At 42.8% G+C, this 27,810-nt stretch overlaps 1 protein-coding gene across 5 annotated transcripts in view; it reads right to left on the bottom strand.

The window, feature by feature from the left end:
* Window positions 1-27,810, bottom strand: part of TBCE (tubulin folding cofactor E) — a 133,614-nt gene that overhangs the window by 72,599 nt on the left and 33,205 nt on the right. For all 5 annotated transcript variants that reach the window (XR_012226898.1, XM_073560140.1, XM_073560143.1 and 2 more), the window contains 3 exons: window positions 18,745-18,844; window positions 17,137-17,239; window positions 12,873-12,949 (listed from right to left, as the gene is read on the bottom strand). Coding sequence is in view for 4 of the 5 variants with exons in the window: in XM_073560140.1 (XP_073416241.1) it covers window positions 12,873-12,949; window positions 17,137-17,239; window positions 18,745-18,844 (280 nt within the window). In the remaining variant the exon portion in view is untranslated. The remainder of the gene's footprint in view (window positions 1-12,872; window positions 12,950-17,136; window positions 17,240-18,744; window positions 18,845-27,810) is intronic.

Here is a 27,810-nt window from a genome sequence, read left to right as displayed (position 1 = left end):
TCATGGTTGCTATGTACTAACCATGCAGGGTGACAAAACTTTTGCATCAAAGGAAATGTTGCCTAAAAATACAAAGGAAATGTCTTATCTTTAACTTTAGAGATAATTTCATCTTCAATTTGCCTGTTTACAAAAACAGTAATTTTGACCAGGGGTGCCCAAAATTTTACATGCTATTGTATGTGTAGAGAAAATCACGATCTCTTATGAACATCAGCTAAATGCTGACTTTGATAGGAGGATCATAACAGGCGCAGAGGTCTTTAGCATGACATGACTAGTCATGACAACTAGTGATTACAAAAGGTGCCCGGGTAATGTCCCTGTGGTCTGCAATTTTTGCAGCTACTAGACAACCGCAACACGCCCAAGATGCACAGATAACACCCGAGCATGTTCGGATAACACATTATCTGAGCAAGTTCGCTCATCACTAATGACAACTCATGGGCACCCTGGGATCAGGTCAAGGGTGCGCCGAAGGGTGCGCGGAATGACATGTCCCTGCCGACGTGTTAAATGTTGTTGTCACAGATTGACAGTGGGATTCAAAAGGTTAACAGTTGCAGACTCCTTTCCACACATAGCTGTTAGAGGCACATGACGACTGATTAAATTAGCCATTATGTGCTAGGAAAGATGAGCACTCGCACGCCAAGCTCGCATCAAGTCAGGGAGCCAGCATATAACGTACTAGTACATCATATGTCGGTAAAGGATTAACCCCTTCATGAGCTTGCACTTCCATTTTAGCATTTTTGTTTTTTGTTCCCCTTCTTCCCAGAGCCATAACTTTTTTATTTTTTATTTATATGCCCCTGTGAGTGTTTGTTTTTTACAGGGACAAGCTGTACTTTTTAATGACACCATTGATTTTACCATATAGTGTACTGGAAAATGGGGAAAAAAATCCTATTTTAGTGAAATTGAAAAAAAAAAAAAAAAAAGTGCAATTCCACAATTGTTTTACGGGGCTTTTAATTACCATGTTCACTAAATGATAAAACTGACCTGCCATTATGATTCTCCAGAACATTATGAGTGCACTGATACCAATCATGTATAGGCTCTTTTTCATTTTAGTGGTAAAAAAAAATCCAAAATTTGGTAAGAAAAAAAAAAGGCGCCAATTTCCGAGACCCATATCATCTCCATTTTTCAGGCAATGGAGCTGGGTGAGGACTTATCTTTTGCGCACCGAGACAACATTTTTATTGGTACCATTTTAGGGTATATACAATGTTTTAATCGCCTGTTATTGCATTTTATGGCAATGTTGCGGCAACCAAAAAACTTAATTCTGGCATTTTGATTTTTTTTCTCATTATGCCATTTACTGATCGAACTAATCTACTATATAATTATCTAATTCTGTCTGTCTGTAACGGAAATCCCGCGTCGCTGATTGGTCGCACCCGGCCAGGTGCGACCAATCAACGACATGCGCAGTCCGGCCGCGAATTGGCGCGGCATTCAAACGATGCACGCCACCGCTACCGTCAGGAGATCTATGGCGGGTCATCTCCTGCCGCACGGAGGTCAGTGGCGACTCTCCTCCAGGCCCTGGGTGCCTTAAACCTGTAAAAAATAGAATTAAAATAAAAAATAGTGATATACTCACCTTCCGAAGGCCCCCGGACTCTTTCCCTCCTCTCACCACGCGCATGGCATCTTCCGGTCCCAGTAATGCTTTGTGCGAAAGACCGCTGATTACGTCGCGCTCTTGCGAGAGTGACGTCAGCTCCGGTCCTGCGCGCTAAGCATTACTGGGACCAGAAGATGTCGGGAGTGTGGAGAGGAGATCGGGGGCCATCGGAAGGTTAAAATAGTGATATACTCACCTTCCGACAGCCCCCGGACTCTTTCCCTCCTCTCACCACGCTCCCGACATCTTCCTGTCCCAACAATGCTTTGCGAAAAAGACCACTGATGACGTCACGCTCTCGCGAGAGTGACGTCATCTCTGGTCCTTCGCGCTAAGCATTACTGGGACCGGAAGATGCCGGGAGCGAGGAGAGGAGATCGGGGGCCGTCGGAAGGTGAGAATAACCTTTTTTTTTTTTTAATTATTTTTTACAATCTATCTTTTATTATTGATTATTGATAGTAAAAAGTTGATCACAATCCTAGAATACCTGATGCGTTAGAATCGGGCCACCATCTAGTTGTTTTTATATTTTGATAGATAAGAGATTTCTGAACGCAGCAATACCAAATGTTTATTTTTTATTACTTTATTTTGAATGGTGCAAAAAGGGGGGTCATCTGAACTTTTTTTCTATTTTTTACTTGCTTCAATAGTCTCCATAGGAGACTTGAAGCTGCGATCATCCGATTGCTTGTGCATAGCTAGGCTTCAGACCTGAAATGTGTAGCAGAAATAATCATATCCTATGAATGACGGCAGACTCCCGGCTGTCATGCCAACCCATTGGCACCTCGCGATCATGTGACAGAGGGTCTTATGATGCGCTTCTGGCGCGAGATAAATGCCGCTGTCAGTGACTGACAGCGCCATGTAACATGTTAACAACCATGGGTGGATAGCGATTCCACCCGCAGCTGTTGAGGGCAGATGACAGCTGATCAAGTACCAAAAAAAGAATATAACCAAATTTTAAAAGTTGTGGACATGTTTTTTTACATTAACTGATGAAACCCCTCAAAAATAGTTGTAAAACCACGTTGTAAGGTGGCAAAACACGAAAAATGCTATGGGGATGTGTGAATACTTTCACAAGCCACTGTATAATCTGACTAGCCACATTCCTTAACCTTGCCCACTCGCTCTTTCCTTGGTGGTTTAGGTAGGCAACCATTGTGGTGTTGGCTGATCTTGTTTTGACATGTTAACCCACTCGATGAGGAATTAATATGTTTACGGCTCTTAGAACTGGCATTATTTCCTTCAAATTGAAAGAATTGCCCAAGGAAGTAGTGTATCATTTCCTTATACATTGTAAGATACAGCATGACCCCCCTCACCGTAGGGACTGATGTCGATTTTTACTATTACTGGATCTATAAACTTCCAGGGAGTCCTAAAAGAAAGGTTTGACCATCACTCATCTTCACGTTGGGTTTCCTTACCAAGAAGAGATGAGCATAAAACCCCGAACCCTCCTTTTGAGTTGGACAAGGCAGTGGAGACCAATACATGTTCTTTTAATAGAAAAGAGATGTCTAGTTCTAGGGCTTAATCTATAGCACAAAATGAACCAATAGAAAAAAATCTCCTATTGTTGCCAAATGCCGGTCGGCAGATCTTGGCAGGAGCATAGTGCATGTGCCCACCATTTTCTTACCGGAATAAGACGCAGAGGGCCGGGGGACAGAGCCGGAGGTACGGGGGGAGGGGAAATCGGGGGACCCCATTTCTCTCTCCTCTGATGTGCTAGATCATATCAGAGGAGAGAGAAAAAAAAATAAGTAGGAAATTGGACTATTTTTTGCGGTTGCCATTAATCCGTGAATAACAGTGATCGAAACACTTGGGATGGTAAAATCCGACCCGAATCATCATGTTCTCGGGGTCTCAGCTACCCCCAGCAGCCGAGACACCGGATATTTTCCAACGCTGGGGGATACTATAACCTTATTTCTCAGCGCCGTTAAAAAGTGGTGCTGAGGAATAAGTACCCTTAACTGCCGCCATTAAAAGACTTATCGGCGGTCGTTAAAGGGTTAAACATCTTTTCACACAATGAAGTGACTTAAAAGGGTTAGCCACCTTATTTTCTGGAAACATCAATTGCTAAAAGAATGTTACGAGAAGATTTATGCCGCTGTCCTGTGCTATCCTGCTTTACTTTCCAATCATCGCCACTGATGGAAGGACATGTAATCCTTGTCAATCAGCAGCATCCACTGAACAACACTTCGCATGGCAATGCCCATGAGCTCCTTTACCTTTCCATGCTCAATCTTAAAGGTTATTTGTCACCACATTTGACCTATAAATTTGGGCATACAGGTGAAAGACTGCTGAAAAAAAACATACCTGCATGCCTCATATCAGATGCCTTGTTGTGGATAAATCATCTTTTATCACTTTATGTAAATGACCTTGTTCAGGCTATGGGGAGGACGTTGCTAGAATATAACGTCTCCTCCAGAGATTATTTTACATAAAGGGGGAGTGTGGCAACACAGCATTGAATCTGAATTATCCTGACATATTATTTCAGTTTGCCCAGGGACATGAGCGACAGATTCAGCCAAGACATCAAAACATCCAACGGACCAGAGACAGAACAGCAGCCAAGACATCATGGCTCCATCACGACAGACACAGATTTATCATTATACAGGATGCCAGCTTAGGGGACCTCAGTCCCAGCAGGAAGAATACAGATCTGCTCCATTGACCATCGCTGAACCATGGGTATGTTTGGAGAAAGCCAGGAATGGGACCCGCCAGTCACCTGACTCCATGGATATGTTCACAGAAACCAGGTTGTGCCCTCCAGTCAACTGGCCTTGTTCCTCAATGGACTGTCATCTTCTTAAGTTTGTCATTACCTTCTCTCTGTGTGTACAACAGGTGGGGTAGTCAGCCCTGGAAGCTTTGAAGTAACAGCTAATCTTATCTTGGCGAGTTAGCAGAAAGGTCAGACTCTGTAATTTTCACCATCTTGGGTATTGTGCTGGGACTGTTCTATGTGTTATCTGCCTCTTTTGTGGTTCAATAATGTATTGCCAGACTGTTTTACCCTCACATTGTGTTGTCCGAGTAGTGTTACGCCCATGGTGAAAGGAGAGCGGGCATGCGGTGGGACTATCCCTGGTGCATGCGGTTTCGGCCAGCGGACCGGGGCGCCCACTGAACCCCCGTGTCTCCATAGGGAGTTACCAATGATATGTGTAATGGCAGTTCTCTGCTCTCCTGATCTCACTGCAGAGCTGTGTGTAATTATACACTAACTGACATCTGCAGGTTCCTATCAGCTTCATCTTTCTCTCACAGGCAGACAGGGTTGTAATATTGTTGCAATACATCAAAGCTGTGTTTACAAAAAACAGTTAATTTCTCCTGCTCTGTGTTAGTTACTTGTCTTACCCCGGTAACTCCCCTTTTATTTAAAAGAAGCTCTGGAGGCAGCGTTATCTTCCAGGCAACGTCCTCCTCATAGCCTGGAAAAAGTAATTTACATATAAGAAAATAGCTTAGTTACTCACCGATAACGGTGTTTCTCGGAACCCATGATAGCACCACGGAGATGGGATCCGCCCTTCAGGGACAGGAACCTACAGATAAAAGGGCGGTACCTCTCCTCCGCCTTCAGTTGGTTACAGAGCATCAGAGGGTCTCCAGGTTAGTTAGACAACAGAAATACATACACAATATTATAATACTGCTTACTTATCAAAGCACCGTGCCTAAACGGAAACACTCTACTAACAGTAAAAACGTGCTCACCATACTCGTGAAGGGGAGGGGAATAAGCGGGTGCTGTCATGGGTTCCGAGAAACACCGTTATCGGTGAGTAACTAAGCTATTCTCTCTCACCCATGACAGCACCACGGAGAGAATTACAGAGATTGGTAGCTTAGGGAGGGACCACCGCCTGAAGGACCCTTCTCCCGAAGGTCAGGTCAGATATAGAGGCTAGATCTAATCTATAGTGCCTAAAAAAGGTCGAAGGTGATGACCAGGTGGCCGCCTTACAGATTTGTTCTATTGACACCTCAGATTTTTCTGCCCATGAGGTCGCCATTGCCCTTGTGGAATGAGCTCTCAGCCCCTCTGGGATGGTATTCCCGCTGGATGAATATGCTAGCGCAATCGCATCCCTTATCCACCTTGCCAGGGTACTCTTGGATGCTTTGAGCCCCTTCAGAGGACCCTGCAAACATACAAAGAGAGAGCCTTCCTTCCTACACTTTTTGGTGGCCTCTAAGTACTGTACTAGGCACCTTTTAACATCTGAAGTGTGACATTTTTCTTCCCCCTTATTTTTTGGATTTGGGCAGAAGGAAGGAAGGACTACCTCCTGGGACCTGTGGAAATGTGATGATACTTTAGGTAAATAGGCCGGGTCAGGTTTTAGGATGACTCTATCCTCTAGAATTTTTGTAAAAGGAAGCCTTGCTGACAAGGCCTGAATATCGCTCACTCTTCGAGCTGATGTTAGTGCCACCAGAAGCACCATTTTAAGTGATAGGATTTTTAGGGGTGCCGAGTGAATTGGTTCAAACGGAGGCCCTGTCAGTGTTGAAAGTACAGGATTCAGGTCCCACGACGGTAACCTTTGACTGGCTATTGGCCTAGATCTGGTTGCGGCTTTAATAAACTATGCTACCCAGGGGTCACCTGCCACATCATGGTTATAGAGGGCGCCTAACACCGCTATTTGTACTTTTAATGTGTTGACCGCCAGACCCTGTTCTAGGCCCTTTTGTAGAAATTCTAGGATCTTATCAATCTGAACCCCGTCCTGAACCTTTGCCCTAGAAGTGGATAGAAATTTTTTCCATGTTCTGCCGTAAGTTCTCATGGTAACCGGTTTACTACTTTTTTGTAGTGTAGTTATCAGGTTCTCTGAAAATCCCCTGTCCCTCATCAGTGCCCTCTCAAATTCCATGCTGTTAAATGGAGGTTGTAACACTGGGCCCTGCGATAGCAGGTCCGGGAGATCCGGTAGGATCCATGGGTCGGTTACTGAGAGCATTCTTAGCCAGGAAAACCAGGTTCTTTTGGGCCAGAAAGGGGCTATCAGTATCATTCCTGCCCCGTCCTCCCTGACTTTCTTCAGGACCGCTGGAATGAGCATGATTGGGGGAAAGGTATATGTTAGACTCTGTGTCCATGGGAGCATAAACGTGTCCAGAGTTAGAGGATTCCCCCTGGGATCTAGGGAGCAGAAGGCGTCTACTTTTTTGTTTTTGAAATCGGCAAACAGATCTATGTCTGGGGTCCCCCACATTTTTACAATCTGCCGAAAAATGGACCGCTTTAGTACCCATTCCCCCTGTCGCAATTGGGTGCGGCTCAGAAAGTCTGCCCTTTGATTCTCTGTACCACGGATGTGTAGGGCTGTCAGAGATAGCAGGTTTGCCTCTGCCAGTTTGAGGATTTTGGCGGATGTGTCCATTAGGGCTTGGGACCTGGTTCCCCCCTGGTGATTTATATAGGCCACTGTGACTCGATTGTCCTAAAGAATGCGGACATGGTGATTTTGGAGCCGGGGTAGGAAGTGTGTCAGGGCATAGCCTACTGCTAAAAGCTCTTTTTGATTTGAGGAGGCTTTTAGTTCTTGATTTCCCCATACGTTCTGAGTCACCTCATTGTTCATGTGCGCTCCCCATCCCGTGGGACTGGCATCCGTTGTCACTATGTGTGTTATCTTTGTTACCCAGGGGATCCCTTTGGACAGATTTTCCTGGTTTCCCCACCAAGCTAGGGAATGAATAGTTCTTGAATTTAGGGTAATGCGACCCTCTAGGTGTCCCCCTATTGCTGCCTGGTTGGCCAATACGTCCCACTGGAGATCTCTCGTGTGTAACTGAGCCCATTGAACTGCTGGCAGGCAGGCGGATAGGGAACGCAGCAGTGACATAGCCTTCCTTAGTGTCATGGAGGGATTTTGGATTGCTCTTGCTGTAATTTAAGCGATCTCCTTTTTGTGGTCTGGGAGGCGACACTCCTGAATGTTTGAGTCTAATGTTAGACCCAAGAATTCTTGTACCCTGCTGGGCTCCAATCTTGATTTTTTTAGATTTAGAAGCCAGCCTAGGTCTTGAAGAGTGTTCGTCACCCAGTCTCTCTGCCCCCTGCATTTTTGAGCCGAGCTGCCTGCTATTAGGAAATCGTCTAGATACGGGATTATTATTATATCTTGTTCCCTTATATGAGCCATCATTTCCGCTACTATTTTGGTGAATACTCGCGGGGTTATCGATATTCCGAACGGCAGGGCTCTGTACTGGAATTCTTTCACCTTGCCCTTTATTGAGACGGCTAACCTTAGATATTTCCTGGAGTCTTTGTGGAAAGGGATGTGATAGTAGGCGTCGCTGAGATCCAACACCGTCATGTAGCAGTTTGGGAACAGGACTTTGGTGGTAGACGTGATCGACTCCATTTTGAAGCTCTGATTCTTGATGTATTTGTTTAGCTTTCTCAGATTTATAATTGTACGAAAGGTGCCGTCTGGTTTGGTTACTAGAAAAAGGGGGGAGTAGAACCCTCTGCCCATATCCTGCAGGGGAACCTCCTGGAGGACTCCTTTTTTTACTAGGCCTAGGACCTCGCTTTCTAGCGCTTCTTGTTCTCGCGTACTGGATCTCAGCGGCGTTGTTACATATTTTTGAGGCGGGAGAGAAAGTCTATTCTTAGGCCCCCCTGGATTAGGTTTATTATCCATGGGTTGTTTGAAATTCTCCTCCAGGCTAGAAGGAAAAAGGTTAACCTTCCCCCCACCCTGGGCGTATTGTCACTTGGAGGGCTTTTTGTCTCGGGGAGAGTTATTAAAGAAGAAGCCTCTATCTCTTCTTTTGTCATCCCACTTTTGTTCACTTGGTGGTCTCCTCTGAAAAAACCTCCTATTTCGAAAGGGCCTCTTAAATGCCGCTGGCCCTAAATTTGGGAATCCTTTTTTTCTTGTCCCCTGCTTTCTGGAGGATGTCATCTAACATCTCCCCAAAAAGGAATTTCCCTTCACAGGGGATTGAGCATAACTTAATTTTGGTCTGTAGGTCCCCTGGCCAACTTTTAAGCCATAGTGTCCTTCGGGCCGCATTTGAAAGTGCTGCTGTTTTGGACCATAGCCTGACTGAATCGGCCAATGAGTCCACTAGAAATGCAGCCGCTGCCCTTATTACTGGGATAGAATCTAAGATTTTATCTCTTGGTGTCCCTTCCCTCGGCTGTTTCTCAAGTTGGTCCACCCATACCATTAGGGCTCTTGAGGTACATGTCGCCGCTATCGCTGGCCTGAGGTTACCGCCTGCCGACTCCCAAGCCCCCTTTAGAAAGGTATCCGCCTTTTTATCTAGGGGGTCCCTGAGGGTCCCCATGTCCTCAAAGGAAAGGGCGAATTTCTTTGAGGCCTTAGCGACTGCTACATCGAGTTTCGGGGCTCTATCCCAAGACGTGGATGCCTCCTCCTCAAAGGGATATTTTCTTTTAAGGGAAGGGACCATAGTATTTTTCCTGTCTGGCTTATCCCATTCTTTTTTTATTAGACCCTTGACAATTTCATTAAGCGGAAATACTCTCCGTTTTTTTCTGGCCTAGTCCACCGAACATTATGTCCTGGACTGTTTTATCCGGCCTTGGGTCCAATACCCCCATGGTAGACCTTACAGCTTTCACTAGTTTGTCTACCTCTTCTAGGGGAAAACAGTGGCGTCCTCCTGTTTCCTCATCTGAGGATGAGGAGCCGGATTCTGAGGATTTAGACGAGATTTCTCCCGATGTGGAAGAGTCTGACTGGGAGGTTTCTACCGTGTCTTTTTTCCTCGTTTTATCCCTATGTTTAAGGAATTCGAGGGCGCTCTGGACCTCTGATTTAATTGCGGCCCTTAGGTCAGATGCGAAATCCGGAGTCTCCTGACAAACAATTTCTTTTGTACAGGACTCGCATAGTTTTTTCTCCCATGATACAGGTAGGGGTCTAGTGCAAGTGGGACATTCCCTGTTCTTCTTTTTTGCCTTCTTCTTTCCCTAATAAGGGAGAGGAATTGTATTACAAGGGTGACATTCACGAAGATCACTTACCCCAAAAAGGTGCGCAGCTGCAGGTACCGGTTCGGGAGACTGAGTCAGGTCCTGTATAGGCTGATCTCCTGGTGGCGTTTTGCTCCTTGCCGCTGACGTACTACTCCGCGTGGAGTGACTGCTGGAACGGCCCTCTATGTTTCGTTCCTTTTGTCGGTGGTGGTGTTGGTGGTGCTGCTGCTGCTTCAGCTGCTGCCTGGCATGCTGCTCCTGTTGCTGGTTGCTATCCTCCATTATTAGGATCGCTTACAGCCAGGAGTTTCTGCACCTCACCCTTTTTAAAGTTGCCGCCCCCATGACGTCACCGCTCCCCCTGAATCGCGCTGGTCGGGGAGTGCGCCCTGCGCATGCGCCTGGTTCTGGGACCCGGAAGTCGCTTCTCTACTCTACTACTCTACTCTAAATAGAAGATTTGTAAATCACTATAGAAAATGAAGCCTCCCCCCACCCCCGCATAAAAATGTCCTACAGGTCTTAGTCACACAGAAGCATGGAAGCATTATAGGAAATGGGGGTATAGAGTTTCTTCTGATACCTGTGAAGTGTTGTGTGCAGATCAGATAGAACCTGGGGATCTCCTTTCATGCTCAGCTTATCCACAGTCTTTCTCCTGACCTCCTTTCCTTGATATCTGAGTAAAGCTTTACTACCCACACAGTAATAATCCCTGACCACTTCTCCAAGCCAGCTGTGCTGTATCATCATCAGTGTACACTAACCATCAAGCTTTATTTATTGTACTTACATATCTATTAAATTCCGCAGTGCTTTACAGACATTATCATTAGCTAGGTAGATCTTAGTTAAATAATAAAATAAACACTTGCAAAATTAAGGTTAAATTATAGCAAAAGTGATGGAAAAATTGTCAGAAAGGTTGCATCAGGAAAAAAAGACTCTGGAAGTGCTATGTTGATGCATATGGCAGAAGATAATTTTCTGTTATATGCATCAATAGCGTGGCATTTACAGTTTCAAATCACTGGCCTCAGACCCATACTACAGTATCTCTCTACTCTCAGATCCCTGTAAACAACCATCTTGTACAGTACACTGTGTTCCAAATTATTATGCAAATAATATTTCCTCATATTTTCTCTAAATTACCTATATGAATTGCAGTCGTTATTTTCCAGTCATCTACTATTCTAGTATAATTGCAATGTTTTTGAACAAACTGCCTATGAAAACAGTATATTTTTAAAAATAAGAAATACTCAAAATGCATGTTCCAAATTATTATGCACAGCAGAGTTTTCAACCTTTTTACTTTTATTTTGAACAAAAAAATGGTCAATTGTGAAATTATAAGCATTATCAGCTTATTACAAAATGAAATCAAACAGTTTTCAAGTCAAAACTTTATTCTAGGTAATGTTACATTTGCACTTAGGACCCCTTGTTCGAAAGAAGCTTCTGAACTCTCTCGTCAATTGAATTTGTCAGTTTTTGGATGGTTTGGGCTTCAATTGTTTTGCATGTGGACAGAATACCCTCCCAGAGCTGTTGCTTAGATGTGAACTGCCTCCTGTCATCATAGACACTCCTTTTGATGATGCTCCAGAGGTTCTCAATGGGGTTGAGGTCAGGGGAAGATGGTAGCCACACCATAAGTTTGTCCTCCCATAGCAGCCAGAGATGCAGATGTGTTATTTGCAGCATGAGACGGTGCATTATCATGCATGAAAATGATCTTGCTGCGGAAAGCACGGTTCTTCCTCTTGAACCATGGCAGGAAGTGCTGTTTTAGAAACTCCACATAGATTATGGAGTTCATCTTTACCACTTCAGGGATCCTAATGGGGCCGACAATCTCTCTCCCCATGATTCCAGCCCAAAACATTACTCCACCTCCTCCTTGTTGGCGCCTTAGCCGTGTTTTCATGGGGTGTCCATCAACCAGCCATCCTCCACTCCATCCATCTGGACCACCGAGCGTTGCACAGCACTCATCGGTGAACAAAACAGTGTGGAAGTCCGTCTTCATGTATCGTTTGGCCCACTGGAGCCGTTTCTGCTTGTGTGCAGTGGATAGAGGTGGTCGACAGGATGGCTTACGCACAGCTGCAAACCTCTGAAGGACCCTGCATCTTGTTGTTCGGGGGACGTTGGAGGCACCAGCAGCTTCAAAAACTTGTCTGCTGCTATGACAAGGTATTTTTGCAGCTGCTCTTTTAACCTGACGCAATTGCCTGTTGGAAAGAGTCCTCAATTTTTCCTTATCAGCACGCACACGTGTGTGCTGGGAATCAGCTACATACTTCTTGATTGTGCGATGATCACAATGAAGTGTCTTGGCAATGTTGATTGTAGTCATGACTTGACCTAAATACTCCACAATTTGTTGCTTCTCAGCAGCCGACACATCCTTTTTCTTTCCCATTTTGGCAAAAAATGTAGGCTGCTTAATAATGTGGAACAGCCTTCTTAAGTAGTCTTGCCTTTATTTGGACACACCTGCCAAACTAATTTGCATAGGTATCTGCAATTGCTTTCAGTGATATAAAGAGCCCTGACACACATCACCATCAATGAGTTTAAATGACAAACAAAAAAATTCTAACCTTATCACTCCTAAACTCTTTTTGCATAATAATTTGGAACACAGTGTATATCCTCTTAGCCTCTCTACATGTAGTCCAATGTTGCAATATATCTTTCCTCTCAGGTCCCTCTATATATAGCCCTATTCTTAGATACCAGCACACTGCAAGAGCATTCGATTGTGATGAAAAAGGATAACCCCTTTCTGAGACATTATCTCTCAAGTAAAAGCTCAATTCTAGATACATCCCAGAGCTTAGCTAAGCTGATAAAATGCCAGATAAGAGAAACCACATAATCCTCCATGAGCTAGAACTACACAGAAGGTTAGAAGGTAAGAGGCAGTACTCTGTCCCATGTATCGGGTGTCCAACGGAATAGGATGTGCAAATAATTTTGCATTAACTCTAATGTATACATTATAGTAAGATCGTATTGTGATTTTTAGAATAACCTAACCTTTTCACACAAAATAACATTGTGATCAACCTAACCAATTGGAAGCCATAATAATATTCTGCAGCACAAACACCCCAAAGGAAGGATTATAGTGTGAACTCATGCATTCTTGTGAATTTCCACAATACATTCAAATAAAGACTTTACCTTTCTAAAAAAGTGATGTTGTTTGAAGACAGATGTAGCTCTTCAAGAGCAGGCCACATAACAGCACACTGTAAAACCTTTCAAAAACAAAAAGACTGACTTCAATTACAGGATGAAAATGTTCATAAGCTGCATGAACTAAGCAAAGATTTAAAATACATATTTAAATCTAAAACAAAAAAAAAAAAACAATCAGAGTTCCTAAAATGACTGCTTTAGTAAATACTTGAATTTCATATGAAATAATTCTGGGGTACACCTATTCACCCATTATTCCTCCTGAATATTTATGAATACAGCAACCACTTGGTGTTACCATTCTCATTATGAAAGAGGTTTGTTCCTAAAAATTCTAACACTGCTAGCAATCATTTGACATTGTGTAGAAACTCCACGCTAAAGGTCCGTGTATCTGCCATCTTGATTCTTTTGTGAAGTTGAAGCACAGGCAGAGTTCTATGGTAGAACAACAATTTCTCTATATACAGAAATCCCCTGGTATTGCAGTATAAGCGATCAAACGATCGCAAGTTCAAATGCCCTTAGGGGCCTCAAAAATAACAAAAATGAAAATAAAAAATGCTTTAAAATCTAAAAAAAAAAAAATTTGACGTTTAAATCACCTCCATTTTCACGGGATGTCACACAGCAATACCTGGGATGGGGAATAACAAGGTTGCAACAGAAAGAAAAGTAATTACTCAGGCCATCATCTGAATGACTGCCTATTTCAGCATCTTTCTACCAGGATTTGAATCCATCGACGCAAATTACTCTGTAAAACCTAGAAGGTGGTATGGATAAATGACCAAGTAGCGGCCGTACAGAGTTGCAGAGCAAATGCACGGTGGTATACAAACCAGGAAGCTCACACCATCCAGGTAGAGTGAGCCGTAACACTGAATAGAAGCATTCTGGCCTTAGCCTGATATACTTTCACAGTGGTAGATCGAATTCAGCAAGCAATGGTTGCCTTAGAGGCGGCCAAACTTCTGAGCACCCTTTGGGATTAAAAAGCATTTGAATGGAGCAGTGACCGTGAAGCCCTGACTGACAACATCAACCTTGTGCAAAGATTTCTCCAAGTGATGAGAGGGCGCAAGAATGAAGGAAGGAAGGAAGGACAGTACTGTCATTATGTTGAAAGACAAACTTTTTTTATGAAGAAAAGACCATGAATTCTGAATGAAGATGGGACCTTGGGAAAGAAGATTTGGATAGTCCAAGAAGCTCCATTGGGCATCTGCAAGGAGGTTGACCACTTCAGCGCACCAGAATCTTTGGTGCCAGTCTGAAGCAATCAAGTTTATAAGAACACCCTTTGTCTTGAACTTCCTGAGTTACCTTGGAAGGAGAGACAGTGATGAAAACAGGTAACAGAGGGAGATCTGTGACCAAGGAATTGCCAGGGCATCAAAAGCAACACCCAGAGCGTCTTGAGACCTGGCCACAAACCTTGGAATCTTGTGGTACAACGAGAATGACATCTAGAGTTCCTCACCGATGAGAAATCTGGCCTCTGGATAAAAATTATTTTTCCTTTGAATAGCCCCTTTCGGCTTAAAAAGTCCATGGGTTAATTGACCACTTGTGGATCATTTACACTGACAGAACTTTGCATTCTGCCCAAACAAAAAACCCTTGAAACCTCTGCCATGGCAGATCAGCTTTGTCATGATGGTTGATGCATGCCTCTGTGGTGGCATTCTTGAATGGGATTCGGACAGCCAGACATTAAAGAAACCGCTGCAGAAAAGACAGGTGGATGGCCCTCAGCTCTATACCTCATTGATGGGAAGAAGTCTCTATTGCATCTTCCAACAGCCTAGAACTAAAAACTGTTGAAAAACCGCTCCCCAGCCGAGGAGACTAGCTTCCATCATTAGAATTTGCCAACAAATGGGAAGCAGTCCTTGTACAAGAAAAGTGAGTACAACCACTGGCTGAGAGACTGGTGGACGTTAAGCGACAAAAGGACCAGCTGATCTAAGGAGACAGTCACAATATGATAAAAGGGCTCACCGCAAAGGTCTGGAATTATACTGAGCAAACAGAATTGACATGAAGGCGAATACCATCTTGACTGTGCTACTCATGCAGAAGCGGAGTTTTCTTGATGGCCATCTCATAGAACAGATGCTGTACTGAAGAGCAGGTATCTTGTTTTCAGCAAGAGAATCTCTTTCTTATCAAAACAGCATCCCCAGAAAACAAACACACATTTTCCCACTATCAGAGAGGACTTCATCTTGATGAAGATCCACCTGAAGCGAGACAGGCTATCCCAAAGAGATGGCTTTCTAGGTTTCCCAAGCGTGAAAGAGCCTTGAAGATGCCATCCAGGTAAGGTATAATCATGACCCCACTGGTACAAAGTGAGAAGACATCTGTGCAAAAGAAGTCGTCAACAGCAGAAAACTATTCGTTCTGTAAGAGAAAGGGATGGATGCCCATCCAAGGGAAGTCCCCAGATTTGGATGTCTGTCAATACTATTGCTTCTGAACCAAGAGGCCTTGTCTTTTGGACCCCATACTCACTAGGATGGGGTTAGCTTGAAAGACGTTCTCTCTTCCTTCCCTAGGGAGCTGGGTATCTATCTTGGTGATTACGGCTACCTACCGAAGAGATTAATGAAATTGATGAGTTCCGCATTTACCAAACTCACAACTGGTCTGGAATGCGGGAGCAAAGATCTCTTGCCACTGATGTAGTCTACAATAATCTTGTCTAATTTGGCCCCGAAACAGAAGGCTTGTAAAAGATTTCTTGGAAAAAAAGGTTGAGTCTTGAGCCACAGAATACGGTGAATAGCCACCATATTGCTCGCAGTTTGAGCTGAGCACTCAGTAGCATCCAAAGAAACCTAGCAAAGATACTTGCCCATGTGAGTGATCTGGTTAGTCACGTCCACAAATACAGCACTGAATGCTTCTGAAATAAGTCCTCACCAGTGCTGGTAAACGCTTTGGCAACCCAAGTGGCGGCGAATGCTGGGCAGAGGGCAGAGCCTGCCACCTTTAAGACAGACCTGCCAAAGAATCTATCTGTAGGGTACTTTAGAGATATGAGAAACAGAGGACGCAGAGAAATAAGTGAGACAGAAGAGATAGGTGGTGCCAGGAAACAGAGAGAGTGGTGCCATCAGCAATGTCCGTTGGAGCACCATTCTCAAAAAGACTAAGAAGACTGTGGTGCCCAGGAAAAGAGGAAGGAGTTAAGCCTACCCAAAAGGTAAGTAGTGCAATTCTGTTTGGCCAGAGAGGTGGTGTGGCCTCACGGAAGACGACTAGGCCATAACAAAGCCAGGAAGTAAATTAGTCACAGCCACACTGGAGGTACTGCGTGTCGCAATAGGGTGACCAGAACAGAAGCATTGTAGCCCACATACCACAGAGACCACCAGCTGGCAGGATAGAATGGCTAGGAGACGCTGGAATGGACGCAATAGAAGGAGAAGGGCAAAAGGAAATAATTGGACTTGCTGCTATATCACTAAGAGGCCACTGAAAGCCTGTGAGAAAGACATTGAAGGAGCAGCCAAAGGGAAGACAGCAAAATGCAGGACCAAAGCAAGGGACATACTCAACTGTCCCATAGAGGCTTGACACTGTGGTCCTGAGAATTCTGAATTCATCTTCTAATCAACACAATGTGCTGCGCTCTGGATGACAATTGGTCAGGAGTCAAAAAGGCAAAGGATTGATTGCTGACAGAGGATATAGACAGACCACTACAGGCTGTTCCTCTCATCACTTAGTGGAGTGAAACAGAGTACTCTAAAAAAAAAAAAAAAAAAAAACCATAGGTAAAAACAGGTCTGAGGCACAGATCTGTATCTGCCTCCTACGTGATAAGCTGAACAGAGTAGCTTGGTTTGCTAGGCAAGGGAGGTTGGGAAGAAGTCTTTTTTTCTTAAGGTGTATTATTAGGATCAGCCCCCAGGTGGCTGCAGACTTAACCTATGGTTATTGTGTCCCCCAATGATGCACCTGGGAAAAAAAAAACAACTTGAAAGCGTTTACATGTGGTAGAATACTATATTAATATAAGCCATTTTGATTTCCAGACTCAAAACTTTTGTTATTCATCTGGCAATCATAAAATTACAATAAAACACAACAGTGCTCCACTAGTATCCCACTCTCCTAAACATGTTTTGAAGCATCAGCAGTGTCATCAGTGTTAAGGAGGGACATACGGACACTAAGAGTAGTAAAGGAACCATGTGCTATGAAAAGGGTACCCCTTTCTAAAGAAGATTACCTCATTCCATGTTACTCCTGTCCGGTTAAGGGAAAGGGTAGTCAATTTTCCAAAAGAACTTGCTAATGAAGATGGATTTGATGGAAGAGAAAGTTTGTTCTCACTGTTAAGAAAAAAGAAGAATAGTAAAGGCTTCTTCATATTTATTCAGTTATTCAAGGTTTGATCACTTTATTTTTGAAGAAAAGGATTGATGCAATGCTTTTATGACAAGTACAAATAGTCACAAGAGCACCTAACAGATGCCTAGAAATAAATGTTGGCTAAGCCTAACTTTAATGCCTTTTACATGTGCAAGAAATGATTTCTACATAAATGGTTCATAAATGCTATTGAGGGCTGAGCTAAGATATTGTTATTCCACGGTCCAGCATGCCTGGATTGACTGTGAGCTTTGTTAAGAAGGAGTTAAAACACATACTGCAGATCAATTATCACAGTTTATTCTACACAGCGCATCAATGAGATTTGCTAAAATATTTGCTGCTTGAATGGTAAATTAACAGTGTATCCGTTAAGTGTAAGCGTAACCAGGCAATGAAAAATTTGCATCCTGTATCCTAACCAAGCTTTAAGCACCACTTCAGTGTTCTGTTTATTGTTTTATTTCAGCCCTTGATTGGTGCCACTAATTTAAGTTCCCTGGCCCTATTATACTGACCAGCTGGAGTAGTCTGCTCTTCTTAGTTCCATGACGCAATCTTGTGACTGTAACTTCTGAATGACCAGAAGTCAGAAGTAACGGTCACGAGCTCCCAAAGTCTATGAAAGTCTTGCTCTGCATCTCAGACTTACATTTAGTTGTGCTCACCCAGCAATCACTGGAGCAATCCAGCAGATCACAACCTGCAGAAGAAGACTGAACTGGCACTGAAACAGATGAAGACCGCGGAAGGAAAGTATGATGCTAGGTGCAGGGAACTAGTGATTAGTGGCACCACTCCATTGGTAAAGTAAAAAAAATATGCCCGAGTGGTGTTTTAAAAGAGTTGTATGGGGCTTACATATTAATGAAAGATCCACGGAATCGATCACCATGAATGGATTGCTTGGGGATCTTGCACTTTATCTCGCACTCAAATAAATAGGAAATGTATGGTGCTGATGACGTCTATCCATATTGATGACCTGTCCCACAGATAGGTGATAAATATGCAAGTCTGGACAACTGCTTTATTAAAATGTGTTGTTAGTAAATATTTACACAGCCTTACTAGGGAACATTAGCCTTTTTGTTCTATGTCTGAAGTAATTATTAAATGTCAACATTACCTGCAAATGAGCAAAATGCATTCACTTGGAACTGTAATTGGCATATTTTTACAGACTCACATGAAACTTCCAAAGTACAGCTATCCTGGTTGCCACAGATCACACTTACTACACAAGACAATTTTGTGTAGGTGCCTAAGGAAGCAATGACCACTCCAGAAACCTATAATAGGGGAGTCCTATGATTACATGCATTTTCCTACACTAGTAGAACTGATCTTATGTCCATGGAAAACCAAAGCTTCTGAATTAACATCAGTTTTACTACACTACCTAAACCGCAACATGCAGCACAAGTTTTGGTTGGAGAAGGTTGGAAAATTCCTTAGGTCATACCTGAGGTCAAGAGTTTTTAGTCTTTCAAGCTGGCAAGCAATGTCTGCTACTTTTTCCCAAGACGACAGTAGGTTTTTTGATAAATTTAAAGTAGAAATGTCTAATTACTCATTTTAAGGATTACACACCATAAGACAACGATTTATTTTAGTCAATGCATCCAATACCTGTTTTGACTGATTAATATTGGTCTTGAGCAAAAAAACATTTGAGTTGAGATATGGGGAGCAAGGTCTTTAATTAGCCATATATAAGCTGCCTCTTGGCCAAACGTCTGTCCGGAAGACAGTCACGTCTCCATCGAAATCAGCCAACTTTCATGTAATGTGTATGGTTGTATTTTATGGTACAATATTAATAAGCTCTGAGGTTTGTGATATTTACAAATGTCTACAATATTTTTTAGGTAGGTTTGGAAAGAACTTGATCAGATCATTATGACTTAAAGGATGGATTGCAATAATATCTGCTACACATTCAAATGAATGATGACAGACTGATCTCACAAAAAATGTGTTTAAGTTTAACCTCTTCGCCCCGATGCCTGTTTTCACCTTCCTGACCGGGCCAATTTTCACAATTCTGACCACTGTCCCTTTATGAGGTAATAACTCTGGAGCTTCCATGGATCCTGGTGATTCTGAGATTGTTTTCTTGTGACATATTGTACTTAATGATAATGGTAAAATTTCTTTCATATGACTTGAGTTTATTTGTGAAAAGATTTGATGAAAATTTTGAAATTTTCAAACTTAATTTTTATTCCCCCTAAATCAGAGAGTTATAACGCACAAAATAGTTAATAAATAACATTTCCCACATGTCTACTTTACGTGAGCAAAATTTTTGAAATATAATATTTTTTTGGTTAGGAAGTTATAAGGGATAAAATTTGACCATCGATATCTCATTTTTACAACAAAATTTGCAAATCAATTTTTTTAACCTCTTTACCCCCAAGGGTGGTTTGCACGTTCATGACCGGGCCAATTTTTTACAATTGTGACCACTGTCCCTTTATGAGGTAATAACTCTGGAACCCTTCCATGGATCCCGGTGATTCTGACATTGTTTTCTTGTGACATATTGTACTTTATGTTAGTGGTAAAATTTCATTCATATAACTTGCGTTTATTTGTGGAAAAAAAAAAAAAACGGAAATTTGGCGAAAATTTCGCAATTTTCCAACTTTGAACTTTTATGCCCTCAAATCACAGAGATATGGCACACAAAAAACTTAATAAGTATCATTTCCCACATGTCTACTTTACATCAGCACAATTTTGGAACCAAAAGTTATTTTTTCTTTAGGAAGTTATAAGGGTTAAAAGTTGACCAGCAATTTCTCATTTTTACAACACCATTTTCTTTTAGGGACCACATCACATTTGAAGTCACTTTGAGGGGTCTATATGATAGAAAATACCAAAAAATGACACCATTCTAAAAACTGCACCCCTCAAGGTGCTCAAAACCACATTCAAGAAGTTTATTAACCCATCAGGTGCTTCACAGGAATTTTTTGAATGCTTAAAAAAAAAAAAATGAACATTAACTTTTTTTCACAAAAAATTACTTCAGGTCCAATTTTTTTTTTTTTTTACCAAGGGTAACAGGAGAAACTGGACTGCAACACTTATTGTGCAATTTGTCCTGAGTACGCTGATACCTGATATGTGGGGGTGAACCACTGTTTCGGCGCATGGCAGAGCTCAGAAGGGAAGGAGCGCCATTTGACTTTTTCAATGCAAAATTGACTGGAATTCAGATTGGGGCTTCACAGAAGTTTAGAACGTACAGCCGTACAATTAAAAAATCATATTTTTTCCACAAAAATGATCTTTTCACCCCCAATTTTTATTTTCCCAAGGGAAACAGGACCCCAAATGTTATTGTGCAATTTGTCCTTAGTACGCTGATATCCCATATATGGGGGGCAATCCACTGTTTGGCTGCATGGCAGAGCTCTGAAGGGAAGGAGCACCGTTTGACTTTTTCAACGCAGAATTGGATGGAATTGAGATCAGACACCATGTTGTGTTTGGAGAGCCCCTGATGGGCCTAAACAGTGGAAACACCCCAATTCTAACTCCAACCATAACCCCAACACACCCCTAACCCTAATCTCAGCCCTAACCCTAGCCCTAACCCTAATGGGAAAATGGAAATAAATACATTTTTTTAATTTTATTATTTTGCCCCAACCCTAACTTTAGCCCCAACCCTAGCCCAAACTTTAGCCCTAACCCAAACTTACTTGCAACCCTAACCCTAATGGGAAAATGGCAATAAATACATTTTTTTATTTTATTATTTTTCCCTAACTAAGGCAGGTTTCACATTAGCGCTTTTTAAGCGCACGCACGGCCGGGGGTAGATCCGCCCCCGCCCCTTGCTTGTAGCGCCGCCTCCTAGCGCACAGCGGCGCCTGCGCTCGGCGCACCCTATCTTTAGCATAGGGTGCACAGATCGTGCGCAGGCCGTGCGCTAGTTGCGCTTTGACCTGCGCTGCGCACTTTTGACGGTGCGCCGTGCGCGCCAAAATCAAACTTTTCGGATTATGCTAAAGATAGGGTGCGCCGATCGCAGGCGCCGCTGTGCGCTAGGAGGCGGCGCTACAAGCAAGGGGCGGGCACGCCGGGCAGAGCCGGCTCGGGGGCGGAGCTACCCCCGGCCGTGCGAGCGCTTAAAAAGCGCTAATGTGAAACCAGCCTAAGGGGGTGATAAAGGGGGGTTTCATTTACCATATATAGCGGAATTTTATGCTTGGCAGCTGTCACATGCTAAAAGACGCTTTTTATTGTAAAAATAGTTTTTGCGTCACCACATTTTGAGAGCTATATTTTTTCCATATTTTGACCCACCGAGTCATGTGAGGTCTTATTTTTCGCGGGATGAGTTGACGTTTTTATTGGTACTATTTTAGGGCATGTGACATTTTTTTGATCACTTTTTATTCCGATTTTTGGGACAAAGAATGAGCAAAAAAACAGCATTTCATGAATTTCTTTTGGGGGGGGGGTGCGTTTACACCGTTCCACATGTGGTAAAATTCATAAAGCGGTTTTATTCTTCAGGTCAGTACGATTACAGCGATACCTCATTTAGGTCTATTTTTATGTTTTGGCGCTTTTATGCAATGAAAAGAATTTTATACAAAAATAATTATTCTTGCATCGCTTTATTCTGCGAGCTGTAACTTTTTTTTTATTTTTTTGCTGATGATACTGTGGGGCAGTTCGTTTTTTGCGGGACAAGATGACGTTTTCAGCGGTACCATGGTTATTCATATCAGTCTTTTTGATCGCGCTTTACTGCACTTTTTGTTCGGCGGCATGATGATAAAGCATTGTTTTTTTGCTTTTTTATTTTTATTTTTTAAGGGGTTCACTAAAGGGGTTAACTAGTGGGACATTTTATAGGGCGGGTCGCGGCGATACTAAATGTGTACTTTTATTTATTTATTTTTTATTTCCAAAAAAATGAATTAGGGAATTTTTTTTTTTTTATTTATTTAGGGATTTTTTTATAAATTATTTTTACTTTTTTTTTTTTACTTTATTATTTTGTCCCAGTGTGAGACATCACTGAAGTGTCAGATCACTGATCTGACACTTTGCAGTGCAGTGTCAGATCAGCGACCTGACACAGGCCCTGCAGCAGGCTTTCTCTGCGTCTGTTCTCTGCAGGCACTGAGGAAGTCGCCTCCATGCAGGCCCCCGCGGCTATCTTGGAGCCTGCAGGGAAGGAGGCCCTCAGAGCAGCGCAGCACATCGCGCTGCTTTGGGGGTCTCAGGGATTCTTCCCTAATCCCCCGGTACACTGCGATCATGGTTGATCGCAGTGTGCCAGGAGCTAATGTGCTGGGGGCGGTACTTTACCGCCCCTGACACATAGTGGCGGGTGTCAGCTGTGATAATCAGCTGACACCAGGCCGCAATCAGCAGAGCTCCCCCCGGGGGCGCCGCTGATTAGACGTACTATCCAGACCCCGGTCAGACGGGCCTGGGATAGTATGTCTGATGTCAGAAAGGGGTTAAGGACTACCTCACATTTGAAGTGACTTTGAATGGCCTATATGATAGAAAATACCCCAAAAGTGACACCATTCTAAAAACTGCAGACCTCAAGGTAATCAAAATCAAATTTAAGAAGTTTAATTAACCATTCAGGTGTTTCACAGGAATTTTTGGAATGTGGAAGGAAAAACAAACATTTACTTTTCTTTCACAAAAAATTTTCCTTTAGACCTAATTTTAATTTTACTTTCGCAAGGGTAACAGGAGAAAATGGACAATACATTTTGTTGTGCAATTTCTAGTGAGCATGCTGATACTTCATATGTGGGGGAAAATCTACTGTTTGGGCACACGGCAGGGTTCGAAAGTGAAGGAGAGCCATTTCACTTTTTGAATGTAAAAATTTGATTGCATAATTAGCGGACCCCATGTGATGTTTGGAGACCACCTGATGTGCCTAAACAGTGGAAACCCCCCACAAATGACACCATTTTGGAAACTAGACCCCTTAGGGAACTTATCTAGATGTGTATTGAGCACCTTGAACCCACAGGTGCTTCACAGAAGTTTATAACGTTAAGCTGTGAAAATGAAAAAAAAAAGATAAAAATCACATTTTTCCCAGATAATTTTTAGCTACAAATTGTGTAATTTTGTATTTGCATAAGGGCAAAAGGAGGAAATGGACCCAAACGTGTATTGTGCAATTTCTCCTGAGTTTTCCAATACCCCATATGTGGTTGATTTTGCTGCACTTGTTGGAGTGTGCCATGTTACATTGGCAGAGCCCCTGAGGTGCCACAACAGCAGAACCCCCCCCATAAGTGACCTAATTTTACCAATTAAACCTCTCGATGAATTCATCTAGGGGGGCAGTGATTATATTGACACTACAGGTGTGTCACAAACTTTAATACCATTGGGCAGTGAAGATAAAATAATTTACATTTTTACCACCAAGATTGTGTTAACCCCAAGTTTTACATTTTCACACTGGGAAATCGGTAAAAACGGCAACAGATTTTGTCCCACGATTTCTACTTAACGTGGTAATACCCCATATGTGGCTGTACAGTACTACTTAGCCATACGGAGAGACTCGGGAGGGACGGAGTGCTATTTGCCTACTGGGGCACAGATTTTCCAACACTAGTTTGCGGATTACATATAAAGAGCCCCTAAGTGCTAGAAAAGCAGAACCCCTCCCCCCAGGTGGAAATTATAACCCTTTAGGAATTTAAATACAGATGTAGTGACGATTTTGACTCCATGAATGTTTTCCAGAAGCAAGTGGCAAACCGCCATTGTAGTGACCAGTACATTATGCCCAGCTCGTGCTTCTGGAGACACCCACCTGTAAATTAGATGGGCTCACATCACTACAGAAAAGCCAAACATGTGGGCGCTAAATGTTCTTTAAGCACACTGGGGCTCAGAAAGGATGGGAGCATTTGGAAGCAGAGAATTTGCTGAATTTCTTTGAGGGAACGAGGAGCCATTTAGCTTTTCCAGAGCCTTTGTGCTAACAGTAACATGGAAGCCACCCATATTTCCTTTAACAAATAACATACCTGAGTGGGGACTTGCTTTTTTGATTTAGTTGAAGCTTTTATTGGGAGCATTTTACATAACGCTTGGGATCACATTTATCTGGCGCTCTACGCTGAGCACTTACATCAGTGTTTCCATCTAAATCTCTGAGTGACGTGACAAATGAAAACCCTGAGGGATCCATTCACTATAATGAGGCAGCAGAGTTTGGCCAGGGTCACATTTGCAAATGCAATGCGAGAAACTCACGCGAGTCTCTCGCATCAATACCCGGCACTCGGGACCGGAGCGCTCAGCTGCATAGAAATACACGCAGCCCGCACACTCCGGTCCCGAGCACCGGTGGCAGTGTCGGGAATTGATGAGAATTTCTCGCATTGCAGTTGCAAGTGTGACCCCGGCCTTACTCTGGACTCCGTCTGGCCTCTGTTCAGCAGTATCCTTTTCAGAAGTGCACAAAACTGTGGCCGACGGCACTTTTATGCAATCCTAAAAAGGACGGACACCTCTGGATCACAGGTCAGAGGGCGTCCACAGTGCCTCATTATAGGGAATCTTCCGCTGGGACTTCTGTCTGAATCACGTATTTTAGAGATTTACCCAGAAACCCCGATGTAAGCACTCAGCACAGAGCATTGGATAAATGTGTGCCAAGCCTTCTTGCTATCTTTGGGAGGCAGAAGGAAAAAACAAACAGCATGTGAAGAATTGGTTTTATTTTTTACGCCATTTCTCATGTGGTATAAGTGATTAGGCGACTTTATTCTGCGAGTCGGTGCGACTACAGTGATACCAGATTTATATCGGGTTTTTATGTTTGGCTGCTGTCACACACTAAAAAACGTTTTTATTGCAAAAACTAGTTTTTGCATCACCATATCTTGAGAGTTATAATATTTTTATATTTCGGCCGACAGTCATGTGAGGGCTTATTTTTTTGTGGGACGAGCAGACATTTTATTGGTACAATTTTTGGGCACATAACATTTTTTGATCGCTTTCTATTCTGTTTTTTGGGAGACAGAATGAACAAACACCAGCAACTCAAGAATTGCTTTTTGTTTTTGTTTTTTATACCGGTAAAATTGGCAAGACAGCTTTATTCTTCAGGTCAGTACGATTACAGCAGTACCTCATTTTTATTGTTTTTTTATGGTTTGGCACTTTTACACAATAAAAACTATTTTATACAAAAAAATAATCATTTTAGCATAATTTTGTTCTGAGAGCTATAACTTTTTATTTTTCTGCTGATTGAGCAGCTTGTTTTTTGCGGGACAAGACAACGTTTTCAGAGGTACCATTTTTATTTGCATCCGTCTTTTTTATTGCACTTTTTGCTCGGCGGTATGATAAAGCATTGTTTTTTGCCTTTTTTTATGGTGTGCTCTGAAGTGGTTAACTAGTGGGACAGTTTTATAGAGCGGGTCATTAAAGACTCGGCGATACCAAATATGTGTACTTTTTTTATTATTTACATAAATAAATGTATTTATTGGTAAAATATTTATTTTTATTTTTTTATTTATTTAGGGATTTTAAAAATATTTTTACTTTGTAATATTTTTTTTTTCTTTATTACATTGTCCCAAGATGGGACATTACTATTTTGTATCAGATCAGTCATCTGACAGGCAGGGAAGGAGGCATATCAGGGCCTGCTCTCAGCAGGTGCTCAAAAGCCACCTTCCCTGCAGGACCCCATCTTGGGAGTCGGGATCTCTATAGAGATCATCAGGACAACGCGATCGCATCACGTTGTCCTTATGGGAGCGCGCAGGGAGCCCCTTCCCTGCTTGATGATTCTCTATGCCGCTGTCAGTGGGTATTGCTGCGAGGTGTCAGCTGTCACATACAGCTAACACCCACACATGATCGCCACGGCACTCAGTGTGAGGCCTCGCAATCACTGCGATATACATACACTGGTGTTTGCAGGAACGAATCATCACAGAGCAGTATATGTACGCGCATGTCAGGAAAGGGTTTAAAATAGCACAGAAAGCTGTACTCCCTGACCCCAGCGCCAATTAAAGTTTTTTTACAACAAACTGAGGTCTATTTTTTCCTGAGTATGCCAATACCCTACTTGTAATCGGGAAATATTTTTCAGGCACAGTGCAAACCTCAGAAGGCAAGGAGCGCCAGATTTTACTGTTATGGTTTTTAGGTGTCATGACCCACTGGGAGAGCCCATGAGGTGCCATTACAGCAGAACCCCCATACCATAAGTGATCCCCATTTTATGAACTACATCTCTCTATGAATTCATCTAGGGGTACAGTGATCATATTGACACCATGCGTGTGTCAGAATTTTATACCATTCGGCAGTGAAGACAAAATAACTACATTTTTACCAAAAGAAAAAAAAAAAGAATTGTTTTAGCCAAAGATTTTAAATTTTCACACAAGAAGCGGATAAAAATGGCACCAAAATTTGTCTCACAATTTCTACTGAACGTGGTAATACCCTATATGTGGCTGTACAGTACTACTCAGCAATATGGAGAAACTCGGGAAAAACGGAGCCCTATTTGCCTATTCAAGTGAATGGGTCTGCACTTGACACGCTGACATGTCCATTTTTTAATGTCAGCACGGGCCACAAAATGTCCCACACACATGCATACGCATAACACACATGGATGTCACCCATGTGACGTGCATCGGCGCCGAGGAAGAAGCATTACAGTAAGCGCTGTTCCCCAATGCCGGGTGCTGAACACAGCTCTCCTCATTCTCCCTTGTTCTGCGATTGGTGCGAGCAGTGAATGATGAGAGTTACATTTAAGAGATAAAAGACAGCAGGCAGCAGCTGATGGGACTATTGCTCCCATCAGCCTACCCCTGCTGCTGCTGCCAACAACAGTGACAGCAGAAGTGGCCGATGGGGGGGGTACTCACCAGCTGCCGACTGCGCTATAAATGAAAGAAAAATACGGCGTGAGTTCCCCTGTATTTTCTATAACCAGCCAGGCAAAACTCACTAATAATTAAAAAAAAAACGATGTGGGGTACCACCCATTTTTTTACATCCAGCCTTGCTAAAGCTCACAGCTGGGGGCTGGTATTCTCAGGCTGGTAAGGGGCCATGGATATTGACCCTCCCCTAGCCAAAAATAGCAGCCTGCAACTGCTCAGAAAAGGCACATCTATTAGATGTGCCAATTCTGGCATTTTGCCCGGCTCTTCCCACTTGCCCTGTAGCGGTGGCATTTGGGGTTCATATCTGTGGTGTTGATGTCACTTTTGTATTGTCAGGTGACATCAAGCCGATGGCTTAGTAAAGGAAAAGCGTCTATAAGACAACTATTACTAATCCTATAGTCACATGGTAAATTAAGACACAGCCAGAAAAGTCTTTTATTAGAAATAAAACAAAACAGGTTTACTTTATTTAAAAGTAAACAGTTATAATCACCAAACTCCTATTCCACCAAAGCCCTCGTTCTCCTGCAATAAAACTAAAATAAAAAACGAACAATATACCTTAC

Source organism: Dendrobates tinctorius, unplaced genomic scaffold (genome assembly GCF_039654945.1).
Source record: "Dendrobates tinctorius isolate UK_male_01 unplaced genomic scaffold, ASM3965494v1 ptg000293l, whole genome shotgun sequence".
NCBI classification, from domain to species: domain Eukaryota; kingdom Metazoa; phylum Chordata; class Amphibia; order Anura; family Dendrobatidae; genus Dendrobates; species Dendrobates tinctorius.
Note: the sequence above shows the minus strand (reverse complement) of the source record. Positions and strands in the feature narration are given on the sequence as shown.